The 13767-nt window shown below is 36.8% G+C and overlaps 1 protein-coding gene across 2 annotated transcripts in view; it reads right to left on the reverse strand.

The window, feature by feature from the left end:
• Window positions 1-13767, reverse strand: part of TXNDC16 (thioredoxin domain containing 16) — a 113511-nt gene that overhangs the window by 83435 nt on the left and 16309 nt on the right. For both annotated transcript variants that reach the window (XM_015143696.3, XM_015143695.3), the window contains exon 7: window positions 2072-2193. In XM_015143696.3, the coding sequence (XP_014999182.3) occupies window positions 2072-2193 (122 nt within the window). The remainder of the gene's footprint in view (window positions 1-2071; window positions 2194-13767) is intronic.

Here is a 13767-nt window from a genome sequence, read left to right on the forward strand (position 1 = left end):
ACATCTCCAGCTCACTCTGTATAGCACACAACTCTAACCTATCAAGACCTACAATCCATAGGTCCTCCCTCTCTGGTCTTCTCTTTCCCCCTAATTAAGCTTAAATTCCCTGGTCAATCTTTATAATAATTTCCCTGCCGTGTTTTTTAGGCTAAAAAATATAATCCAAGTTAACTCATTGTTTGGCCTGTTCAATACTTATGGCTGCAAAAGGAAACATAGCTGGGGAGAGGAGGAGGGAAGCCAAAACAAGCTAGCATCACCATGCTAATGGTGTCACTTTAAATTGCTGATATTAACTATTATTGCTGCCTAACAACCATTCTTTATTTCCAGGCCTCCGAAATAGCTCTCTCAACTCTTCCCTCAAACTAGCTGACGATTTTGTGTCTATTTCACTGAGAACAAAGAACTAATTAAAAAACAAACCAAAACACTTTTATAAACTCTTAGCATCATATCTATCTACCCACTTGGCTGAATGGATGTCCATATTTTCTCATCCCTCTGGTTACCAGAGATGAACCTTCTGTGCTCCCACCCAAGAACAACCCCTGCCCTTGTTCACTAGATTCCATTCTCTCTTGCTTACTCGAAAATTTTGCTCCAGCAACTCTCCCCTCTTTTTCCTGTGTGAGGCATTTCCCCTTTCCTACCAGATCTTTCTCGTTAACATACAAATATGCTTTTTAAAAAATTCTTCTCCTAACCCCATATATTCTTCCAGTCAGTGCCCTGTATTTCTCCTTCCCAATAGCAAAACTTTTCTAACAAGTCTCCATATTCAGTCTTCAATTGCTTTCTACCTATTCTGTCTTATATCCCTCCTACTAGGCATTATACCCCTACCACTCTACAGAAACTGTGCCTGTCAAGGTCACCAGTAACTTCTACACTGCTAGGCATAATGGCCACTTGGCACTTCTGATCTTAAATCAACCTTTCAGCATCATTTGACACAATTGTTCCTGCTCTCCACCTTAAAATTCTGTCTTTACCTTGCTTACTGGGCACTTCTACCATATTCATTCTGTCTCCCTTATCGGTTCCTCCTTACCTTACTGATACATAAATATTGAAGTATCTAATAGGTTCAGTCCTCTCTTTTCCTTCTAGACTCACTCAGTGATCTCTTCTGGTCTCACAGCTTTATTTCTCAAATTTACATCCCTAGTCGGTACTCCCAACATAAAATGCAGTCTAGTAATATCCAACTACCATATTGATATCTCTACTTGAATGTCTATTGGGTATTTCACAAGTATGATGTCAAAAAGTGAATTCCAAGAGCTTCCTCTCCAAACTATCTATTCACAGTCTTCTGAACCTCAGTTGCTAGCAAATTCACCTTTCAAGTAGCTCAGGCCCAAACCCCAGAACCACCCTTGTCTCCACTATTTCTCAATCTATATCCAATAGATCAGCAAACTCAAGTTAGTTTTACTTTCCAAACACTGCTAAAATTCAAACTTACTGCCACCTCCATTGCCCTCACCCTGGTCCAAGCCACCCAGCATCATCTCTTGCTTGACTTATTGCAATAACTTCCTATTTTTCTCCCTTACTCTGTCTTTGCTCCTTCCAATCTAAGCTAGTCAACATTATTTACTGAATACTGGGCACTACTACACCAGGTACAGGAGGGCTATAAGGAAATCAGAAAGAAATAGCTAACACTTTGAGAGCACCTACTACACTCCAGGAACCATTTAATTATTCATTTAATTAATTAATTAAAATAATTTTAATTATTCATTAAAGCTCATTTGATTCTCACAATTACACTAAGAGGTAGGCATGATTTATTTTCCCCATCACTAGGAAACTGAAATTAAGTAACTTGTCCAGGGACTCACTACAAGTAATCAGTATGGCAAGAAGTCTAACCTAGAGAGTTCTTGTTCAACCACTGTATTATGCTGCCCATTTAAAGAAAAATAGTGTAATAGTAAAGATGCTTTAGATTTATTTTAAATATTAAGACTGTAGTAAGAAAATACACTATCTTAAGTACTTCAGCATACATAAGTACAGAGGCACAGCAAAGATTAAAGCAAAAGTCAAAGAATACCTGGTATTCCAGTGGCTCTTACATATGAGAATATAATATTTGCTTTTCCTTTCAGAGCATTTTCTATGTTCTGAAGGTCTTCCAGGTTGGTAATATATTTCACTTCATTAAAAAGAAGAGCACTGAAATAAATACAGACATAATTAGTAGAAAAATCTGGTATGTATTTAGTGACACCACACTTCAGTTAAAGAACCTAACCAAAAGAGAAATATATCTCCGTTGAACAAATTATCAGTAGTGATAATGTAAGCATTTTAATGATACTAAATTAGAATCACTCTCCAGATCATTAATCTGTCTCTGAGAACATCAACCAGGGACAGTTGTGAGACGGTGTTCATTCTCTATTACAATGGTCTCAACAGATTAAAACTGTATTCACTAACACCCTAGTCTGGCCAAATAATCCCACATAGATCTCTCAGCCTTGAACACATTTAAGCCCTTCACAAACCTAAACAGCAGGCTTCTTTGCATGGCCTATAAGGTCTAACAAGACCTAGACCTTGTCTATCTCTCCAACCTCATTTTGTTCTACCATTCCTCATGTTTACAACATTCTAGGCAAACCTCAGAGCCTCTGCACACAGTTTTCTTTGCTGGAAGCTATTCCTTTTGTTCCATTTTATAAGTATGATCTCAGATTAAACATCATTGCCTCAGAGAAGTCTTCCCTGTTGGTCTTGTGTAAGTAAAGCCTGTAGCATTTTCCTCTCATTTCACTAGTTGATTCCTTTATAGTACTTATTACAATTTATAATTATTTATATATTTATTTACTTGTTTATCCCCACCTTTCTCATTAAACCCTCACGCCCTTGAGGCAAGGATTTTGTGTATTTTATCACTATATCTGTAAAAACTTATAATACAGCCTAGTACATTGTAGATATTCAATAAATATTTATTGAATGAATGAAAGAAAAAGTAGGGCAGGAATTACTTACTCATTCTTTATTTGAAAAAATGGAAGTTCAAAACACTGAAGAGCTTACTCAAAAACGCATTTATTGCATCAAGAAGCCAGGGACAGAATACAGAACAGGTGTTCTCAGTACTAGTCCAGTGATCTTTCCACCTGACTGTAATTCTTCCAAATCATCCCTTCGGTGCATAAGTCAGATTGACTGATCATATTTATTCATCCCAAATTATCCCTTTTTTAAAGTTGTCTACTTCTGTATAAATTATCTATCCCTAACAACTCATTCCACTTAATCCCCATGTGCATAAGTTGTGTATTTTTGATAGGCTAAACTTCAAAAACTTTTGAAAACTTCAAAATTTTCATGTTGCAGGTCCAATACTTAAACGAACAAAAGTTCACTCAAATACTTCAAATAAATTAGTCAAACACAGTTCCTCCTATAAAGTTTTTCCTAATACAGCAGTTCTCAAACTTTTGGTCTCAGGAAACTTTTATATCCTTTAAAATTACTGAGGTCCTCAAGGAGCTTTTGTTTATGTAAGTTATGTTTATCAATAGTTGCCAAAATAGGAATTAAAACAGGAATTTAAAAATATTTATTAATTCTTAAAAATAAATGCCATTACATGTTAACATAAATACTTTTTATTTAAAAAATAACTAAAATTTACAAAACCAAAGGAAAACTTAGTGAAGAATGGTATTGTTTTACCTTTTTTTTTTTTTTTTTGAGATGGAGTCTTGCTCTATTGCCCAGGCTGGAGTGCAGTGGCACGATCTCAGCTCACTGCAACCTCCGCATCCTGGGTTCAAGCGATTCTTCTGCCTCAGCCTCCTGAGTAGCTGGGACTAGAGGTGCGCACCTCTATACCTATTTTTTTTTGGATTTTTAGTACAGATGCAGTTTCACCATATTGGCCAGGCTGGTCTCGAACTCCTGACCTCGTGATCTGCCCGCCTCGGCCTCCCAAAGTGCTGGGATAACAGGCGTGAGCCACCGCACCTGGCCTTGTTTTACATTTTTTGCAAATATCTTTAATATCGGACTAAATAGAAGACAGCTGGATGTTCATTTCTGCTCCTGTATCCAATCTGTTGTGACATCACACATCATGTAGCCTCTAGAACCCCCAAACCCCATTCATGAGGGAATGAAAGTGAAAAAGCCAAATAATGCCTTAGTATTACTATAAAAATATTTCCACTTAGCAGGCACCCTGAAAGCGCTGCCCTAACTTACGCTGGCTGAAATATTTCCCCATTCATTACAGATTTGTTCCACTTTTTAAAAGAAATGTAAAACTTGATCTTCTATCATTCCTAGGGCTCTCGTTTTGCTTTTATAAGAAATATTTGCTGGGCAGTATTCACTATGTGCTAGATATTTTCAGGTTTTCATTTAACCCTTCAACAATACTTCTGGAACAGTATTACACACATACTCACACACAGACAGCAATCTGAGAGACTAAGTAACCTGCTCCAAATCATACTTCTAGTTGCTGGTAGAGCTTCTGACACCAAGGCCAGAATTTTCTAAATTGTATTACTGACCACTCATAAAAATGGGAAACCAGGTGGAAAGGTGGCAACTAAAGAATGGCAATGGAGTCTCAGTGGCAAGCTGAACTATTGACTGCCTATACATTTTGACTAACAAGTCCAGAATCACCCTTCAGTTACTTCAAAACAGTTGGGTGGTACAATCTAGTTAACTTAATTGGACTACCATGTAAATTCTAGGCTTGGAAATTACATTCACCTAGTCATTACTTTTATTGTTTTATTATCTCCAATCTATTTGCTTCAAAAATTAAATCTGAGTGTACAACCCTCCCCAACCATTGTTTGCAATAAAGACTGGCAAATATTTATTAGGTACTTACCACATGCTAGGCATAGTACTAAGCACTTTATGAATAGTGGCAATTTGTCAATTTGGGGGCTGCCCACTCCCTTTTGCTTTGTCCAGTTTTCAAAGTCTTCAAGGTAGGCAGAGCCCAAGTGAAAGATCACACTGTCAACCTTGCTTTCCCAGATTCCTTGTTACAAGGCATGACTATCTGACAAACAATCACTTGCCTGAGATTCTGAAGCAGGAGCAAGTGATACCAAGAACAAGGAACAGTAAAGAATTATTTCAAGAGGCAGTGGCAATAACAGTTGGCTTCAAAGGTAGCAATGACAAGTGTTAGTCACAGCCCCAATGCAGGTAATGCAAGCCATAGTATCTAATGCTCAGCAATAATGCAGCTGTCTTCCTCAGACTCATTCTGTATCATAACTTTCACTGTATCCAGAGCTGTCTAACCTTTGAGTCCAGTTCTCCAGCTCTTCTAGCAAGGCTGAGATTTCCTATATCCCCTCCAAATCCTTTTCTGCTTAAGCCAGTCAGACCCAGATTCTAGGGCTTATAACTAAAAATCCTCAGCAATGCACTCTGTCTTGTTTAATTTTCATGGCAACCATCTGAAAGTAGAACTATCATTAACCCCATTTTAAAGATAAGGTCATGGGGCTTAAAGAGGTTACCCTGCCTAATGTCCCAAAGCTCATTAAGTAGTCATTATCCATGACATAATAATAACCAAAACTAATGACATTCATAATGTAATGATCTCTATTATTTCTCCCAATGGCTTCCTCACTTTAATATATTCTTTAATATATTAATTTTCAGAATATGAGGATCCATTCCACAGTCTGTGCTTCCTTACTCCAGTTCCAAAGAGGAGAAATACTGACAAAATGGGTTAAAGGAAAAGTCTCTCTTGGGATTTTCTTGCTCTGTTGATGGGGTAAAACAGCCTGGGGCTGCTCTAACTAGGTTCTTCCTGTCCCAGAAAGGCCTTCATTTTCTTTGGCATGCTTTTCCTGAGATTTTCCTGCAATAACTATTAGGTAGATAAGATATTTGGCCAAGAATTGAGTGGGTGTCAGAAAGAAAAACAACGAAGGGTCTACCTGACCCTACTTTTAGAGCAGCAGGCAACTCAATCTTTTTCGAGATACAGACAGTTTCTGTATTACATTTCTGTCATCATTCAAATTCTCAGAACCCAACAAAAAGGAAAATGTAAATGTTTTACCATACCAAAACCCCCAGGAAAAAAAAAAGAGAGGAAGAAATGACTTTTATCTAAATTAATTACTGTGTATTATGACGGGGCAGATTCACACATAAAAAGAAATATCCCAAACTCTTTTAATAAGTATATCTAAATTAACACAGATTAAAAACAAATCAAACAGGTAGAAGCCACCTCTTGAGAGTACAATAATAAAGTTCGCAAATATCAGTCTCAGTCTTTTGTCATAAATTATATATTCTCCTATTAGCTTGTTTCTTATAAAATTCTTACTACTAGAAACAATTTTATGACCTTAAAATTTAAGAGTATTTCTGGTCTTCCCATTCTTAACAACGAAAAAGTAAAACTTCCAAATTCATCATCCACAAATCCAAAATTTAAGCACCTAATATATGTCATGTACCACGTATGCACTGGTAGAAGCACTTTGTATAAAACTTTGCAGTTTGGAGATATAACCATTAATACCAATTAACAGAGCTGTAAGGAATTCAAATCCAAGAAAAGCAATTTTTTCTCATAATTTCCCAGTAAAAAGTACGTCATTATCGAACAGGAACCCACCTGACAGTATCTTATAGGAACAAATCTGATACAGATAAAAGAATGAGCAATAGCTCAATATCTATTCAGAAGAGACCAGCATGGGCACAGTTCAGGAGTTTTAGAGGAGGACAGTTGTAAAAGTAACTTTCCCCTGAGGTTATACAGTAACAGTGCCTAAACACTCAATCCTTACGGTCTGCAGTAATGTGTTAAAGAATAAAATATTAGTAGAAACTATGACAGTTAAAAATCATTCTTCTAATATTTGAAGTTCATGTTATGAGTAGTATGGGTAACATAAAAGGAAAGGAACTTCTGTTTTCTAATAAAATACAGTATTGTCACAAGAAGTACCATATCTTAATAAAGAGTCAATGAGGTTTCACTGTTTCTTACTGGATTATCTTTTCCTTTTGCATCATTTGGTGATTTTTTTTCTTTTGCATCATTTTATTTATTTATTTATTTTGAGGGTCTTGCTCCGTCACACAGGCTGAGTGGCAAAATCATAGCTTACTGCAGCCTCAAGCTTCTGGGCTCAAGCCATTCTCCTGTCTCAGCTTCATCCAAGGAACTAGGATGACAGGCACACATCACCATGCCTGGCTAATTCCTAAAATTTTTTTGTAGAGACTGGGGTCTCATTATATTGCCCAGGCTGATCTTGAACTCCTGGCCTCAAGTGATCCTCTTCCCTTAGCCTCCCAAAGTGCTGGGATTACAGTGTGAGCCACCTCACCTGGCCTGAGGATTCTTAGGAGTCAACAATGAGTACAGGTAAAAAAGAACGGGCTGGGCATGGTAGCTCACTTCCTGTAATCCCAGCACTTTGGGAGGCTGAGGCGGTGGATCACCTGAGGTCCAGAGTTTGAGACCAGCTTGGCCAACATGGTGAAACCCTGTCTCTACTAAAAATACAAAAAATTAGCTGGCCATGGTGGCAAGTGCCTGTAATCCCAGCTACTCGTGAGGCTGAGGCAGGAGAATCGCATAAACCCAGGAGGTGGGGATTGCACAAGGCCGAAATCACGCCATTGCACTCCAGCCTGGGCAACAAGAGTGAAACTAAAAAACAAAAAAGAAAAAGAAAAGAAAAAGAAGAATGGCCTTTCATTGCAACTGCTGCCTCACGGCAAATATCCCCAGCAACTGCCACACCATGAACTCACATTTGTTTTTTCTTCTTAACTGATAAATAAAACTTCCTGCATTTATATATATATAAAACAAATAACATTTTAGATCACTGGGAAAAATCCATAACACATTATTTTCACGTGTTATTTTGATCATCACAATAATCTCATGAGGCTGCAAGTATAACACATAAGAACAAGGAAAATAAATATAAATTGCTCATATTCTCAATCAATAAAAATTAGTTGGGCCGGGCGCAGTGGCTCACACCTGTAATCCCAACACTTCAGGAGGCTGAGGCGGGCGGATCACAAGATCAGGAGTTCGAGACCAGCCTGACCAACATGGTAACACCCTGTCTCTACTAAAAATACAAAAAAAAAAAAAAAAAAAAAAATTAGCCAGGCGTGGTGGCGCAAGCCTGTAATCCCAGCTACTCAGGAGGCTGAGGCAGGAGAATTGCTTGAACCCAGGAGGCGGAGGTTGCAGTGAGCTGATACTGCACCATTGCACTCCAGCCTGAGTGACAGAGTGAGACTCCATCTCAAAATAATAATAATAATTAATTAATTAATATAAAAATCAGTTGTTACTTTCCTTTTCTAAATACAATCCTCTCTCAGTATCCTCAGGGGATTGATATCCAGGATTGATTCTTGGATACCAAAACCCATGGATGCTCAAGTCCCATATAAAACGGCAGAGAATTTGCTATAACCTACACACATCTCCCTGTATACTTTAAATCATCTCTAAATTGGCCGGGCACGGTGGCTCAAGCCTATAATCCCAGCACTTTGGAAGGCCGAGACGGGCGGATCACAAGGTCAGGAGATCGAGACCATCCCGGCTAACAAGGTGAAACCCTGTCTCTACTAAAAAAATACAAAAAAAACTAGCCGGGCGTGGTGGTGGGCGCCTGTAGTCCCAGCTACTCGTGAGGTTGAGGCAGGAGAATGGCATAATTCTGGGAGGCAGAACTTGCAGTGAGACGAGATCCGGCCACTGCACTCCAGCCTGGGCGACAGAGCGAGACTCCGTCCCAAAAAAAAAAAAAAAAAAATCTCTAAATTACTTATCATACCTAATACAATGTAAATGCTATGTTATACTATATTTTATATAGCATATATGTTATAGTATATATAGTATAGTGTATATGTAGTATATATGGTATATACAGTATCTATATAGTGTATATATAGTATAAATAGTATATATAGTGTATATAATATAGTATATATGTTATACCATATTTTAAATTTTATTTTTTTTACTGTTGTATTGTTATATTTGATTGCTTTTTTCAAATATTTTTGATGCACTTGGAGTTGAATCCACAGATGCAGAACCTGTGAATATAGAGGGCCAACTGTATTACCATTCTTAACCCCATCTAGAAGCTGGAAGTAAAATTTTCCTCACATAGTGAATGAACCACTCAATTCTACCACTTTTCACTTTGTATATTTAGAAAGCAGAGTTAAGAATTTTTAGACTATAAATCCAAATCTCATTTTTAATTTAAATTTCATTTATTTCACAAAGTGGTAATACTTTTATAGGATTCGAAACACAAAAGGTACCAAAAAAGTTAAAGACTAAAGAGTCTACCTAAAAGTCCTTCATCCCCCACCCCCAGCTTCCCCATATCATTCCTATCAACCAATGTGTTCAGTTTTTGTGAAACCTTGTAATATTTATGCCACATACATGTATACTATATGCATTTATATGTGCCCCTGTAGAAAGAAATCCTGTGTTGCTCTCCCAGTGCTCCCACACAGATCAAGTCTCCTGAAGATCAAATCTAGCAAGATAGAAAAATGGAGAATTCTCATTCCAGGCATGTTTCCTTTTCTCCAGGAGCCATCTGCTTCCATTCAAAGAGAAATAAAACATATCTGTCATATTGCAAAATATATATTTGGTCCTCAACCCCACTTCCTGGCATACAACTCTTAATATCCTTACAATCTCCACCAAACTGATGTCTTGTGTAAGCTAATGTGCTGACTGATGACTGGCGGATAGCTTTGGGATGAGGCCTGGTCACTAAAAGACCAAGGCATGATTAGAGGGTTAGGACTTTCAGCTCCAACCCTCAATCTCTGAGGAGGAGAGAGGTGCTAAAGGTTACTTGGTCACCAATGGCCAATGGTTTAATCAATCATATCTACATAACAAAGTCTCCATAAAACCCCAAAGGGACAGAGCTTGAAGAGTTTCCAGATAGCAAAATGCACAGAAGTTCCTGGAGGGTGGCACACCAGGGGAGGGCATGGAAGCTCCACGCCCCTTCCCATGTGCCCTGCCCCATGCATCTTTTCATCTGTATCCTTTGCAATACCCTTTGTAATAAACCAATAAATGCAAATAATTGTTCCCCTGAGTTCTGTGAGCCACTCTAGAGAAACAGCCAAGCCCGATGAGGGGCTTGTTGGAGCCATGAGAACCCAAATTTATAGCTGTTCAGACAGAAGCATGGGAGCTTCTGTCCTATGTGACTGGCATCTCAGGTAGGGGGCAGTCTTGGGGACTTGGCCTTCAACATGCAGGATCTGATACTATCTTCAGGTAGGTACCCTCAGAATTGAATGACAGGACACCCCACTGATGTCAGCTACAGAGGTGGTGTGTGGAGAAGACTCCTCAAACATCTGGTCGCAGAAGTATTCTATGCTTTGAGGGAACAAAGGAAAAATAATTTTTGTTTTTTCTACACACTATCTTCTCTTCCCCAGAGTCAAATGCTTATATTTAGGGATAGAGGCCTTCCTCTTCTGCTCTTACATTCCACAGTAAAAGATAAGCACTTTCTTTTCAGAGGGGAAGAGTAAGTGTGTCAGCTCCTATATAAACTCGGATATTAATAATGTTGAAGTTCTCCTTCAAACCTTGCTATGTATAGGAATAAGCATCTGACTCTTGCCTTGTCATTCTGCAGAGAACTAGCTATGAAGATTGCACTACCATGCTACTCTGGCTGCTGTTATTGCTGTAAGGTCAGTTCTCAAATTCAGAGGTCTTCTATGTGTGTATAACACATATATATATAAAAAACACAGACACACAAGTAGGGTAACAACTCAGACTCTTCAGAGTTTTGGACTTAACACCCCCTCTCCTATGTAAAAAGTATTATGCTATGCCCTAACCATTTGATGTATTTCACTTACTATATCCTGCAAAATCAATGCGAGAAAATTTTAATAGACTGGCAAGTCACTATTTTAAATCAATGATGTTTCAGCAATATTGTAAATATCCTACCAAAAAAGGTACATAATTGACAATAATGGTCCAAAAATATATGTTTCAAATATTAACAATTAGTATAAACATAATCCTAAGTTTATACTTGTTATTCTATCTCAGATTTCACTAACTTAATTTTTTCTTCAATTCCATATTCTGAAAATAACAAATTATCTAAAACGTTGATCTTTTCTGTTGACGAAGTAGCAAAGTTCAAGTATAACTGTAGGTCACTGGTCCAGAGTAAAACATTCTAAATAAGGAACAATTCAAATGCTTTGGGATAAAAGTAATAGCATGGGTTACACATTTTTAAAAAGCAAGGCAAATAAAGTAACACATATTCTGTAATGCAAGCTTTTAGTTCATAAACAAGTATTTTGAGAAAAATCCAAACATCTGTAAATATTTCTTCTTATTATTAGGCTAAGTAGTGGATTTAGATCAAAAATAATGGAATAGTTAAAATTAATATATTTTCATATGTATGTCAATGAATTTTTGTAAATGGAGGCAATCCCAGGAAATTTTGACTTGCCTGTTTACTGACTAATAAAATGTAAATGTAGAATTATATATGATATATATATACAGCTCTTATGTACATATCTAATAGATAAGAGTATCTTAGAAAAAAGGCAAGAATATAAACAGAAAAAACTGCTTAGTAATAAGTTACAGTAATAATATCCTTAATATAAGAGAAATACTATTTTGCTTATTATTAATAAGTATAATAGTTGTAACTAGTTCATTTTTCAATTTATAATAAAAATCCATAAGATTGAAAGACACAAAATTAGTATGCAGAAATCAATCTTTCATATACTGGTATATATATTATACCAAGGTATATATATATGTGTGTATTTATATATAATATCTATTATTATAATAACTATTATATAATTACATAATACATATTACATAAATTATGTATAATACCTATATTATAATATATAATATGTATTATAATTATATAGAATAGATATTAATAATTACTATAATTATATAAATACCTATTCTATATAATTATATATAACACCTATTCTACATATATATAATACCTATTCTACATATTTATATATAATACCTATTATATGTATTTATATATAATACCTATTACATATATTTATATATATCTATTATATATTATATATAAAATACCTATATATGTATTTGTGTGTATATACATATATATAATACCTAGGTATATATATGTGTATATATATTATACCTCTTATATAATAGATAAAGGTTTGACAGGTATAGCCTTGGAATATTGCATACGATCAGGCCTGAAAGATCACATAAGGATGTTGGCCTAGAGCTGGACTCCTCACTTTTCAGTGGCTACCCAAAAGCCTAAGCTTATACAAAGGGAAAACAAAAATTCCCTTCCTCTGACCCCATGTCTACTCTTCTACTCTTATCTCCTGCTTCACATTTTATACTCTGGTAAAACCACCACCTTCTCCCAACTACTTCTAACCTCTATGACAAGCTTGTCCAACCTGTGGTGGCTCATGGGCCACATGCAGCCCAGTACAGCTTTGAATATGGGCCAACACAAATTTGTAAACTTTCTTTAAACATTATGAGATGTTTTTGCAAATATTTTTAAGCTTGTCGGCTATCATTAGTGTATTTTATGTGCGGACCAAGACAATTCTTCTTCCAATGCAGCCCAGGGAAGCCAAAAAAAAGATTGAACATGGCTGCTCTATGCCTTTGTCACAAAGTTCCTCTTGCTTTTCCCATCTTCCCCTTTTTCACCAAGTACTTATCCTTTAACACTCATCCCAACTGCCACTTTCTTCAGGAAGCCCACCTAATAAATATCCACCCTCATTCTAGACATGAGTAACTATTCCCTTCTCTGTGGATCCATTAGCCCTTATGCATACATACTTCTACTATGTTCCTTACTTATCACATATTAATAATAGATCCTGTTTCTGTATCTGTCTGTGCAACACTAAATTCCTAGAGAACAGAAGCCATATCCTATTCTGTTTTTTATAGCCAATGTCTAACAAGTGTCTGGCACACAGCAGGAACATGGGGAATAATCTATTTGTGGATTTCAAGTTCTATAAATCAGCATTAGTACAGCACTTAGAACAGGACACTACTAAAGGAGGATTGAATGAGCTGAGCCTCATGGGGTAACCAGTTTAGATAACACAGTCCTCAGTGCTGACAGCCTCTCCATATCTAGCGCCAGCTGTTTCAAAACCACCTTGTCATCAAGTTGTTCAATGTGGATATGCCACTCCAGGATTTGGTGTCAAATGTGGATTCATACTTTATGAAAAGACTTTTTTTTCTGTTTCTTCACCCTCATTTCTGGGTCATCAGGTATCCACTGGAAAAACAGCTGCTAACTAGTAAGCTTCCTGAGAACAAATGTCATATCTATTACTTGAACTTCTTGCTAAGCTTCATAGAACCCCCACCATCAAGATGGCTACCCCTCTGTCCCAGGAAAGGGATTCCAAGGAATTCCTTCCTCAAAAGACCATCTTCACTCATTACAATTGGTTCCTTAGTCTACAAATATCAGGGCCCATGGTTGTCAGGAATTTCTAAAGGCCTTTTGTTAACATATTATTGGGACTGGAACATTTGTAAAGTGATAAGCACAACTTTTCACCTGTAAGTTTTGAATTTCCAGGAGTTAAACTACCAATTTTTGTAGGTAAGAGAGGAAGAGGAGACCCAAGGAGAAA

Source organism: Macaca mulatta, chromosome 7 (assembly GCF_049350105.2).
Source record: "Macaca mulatta isolate MMU2019108-1 chromosome 7, T2T-MMU8v2.0, whole genome shotgun sequence".
Lineage (NCBI taxonomy): Eukaryota > Metazoa > Chordata > Mammalia > Primates > Cercopithecidae > Macaca > Macaca mulatta.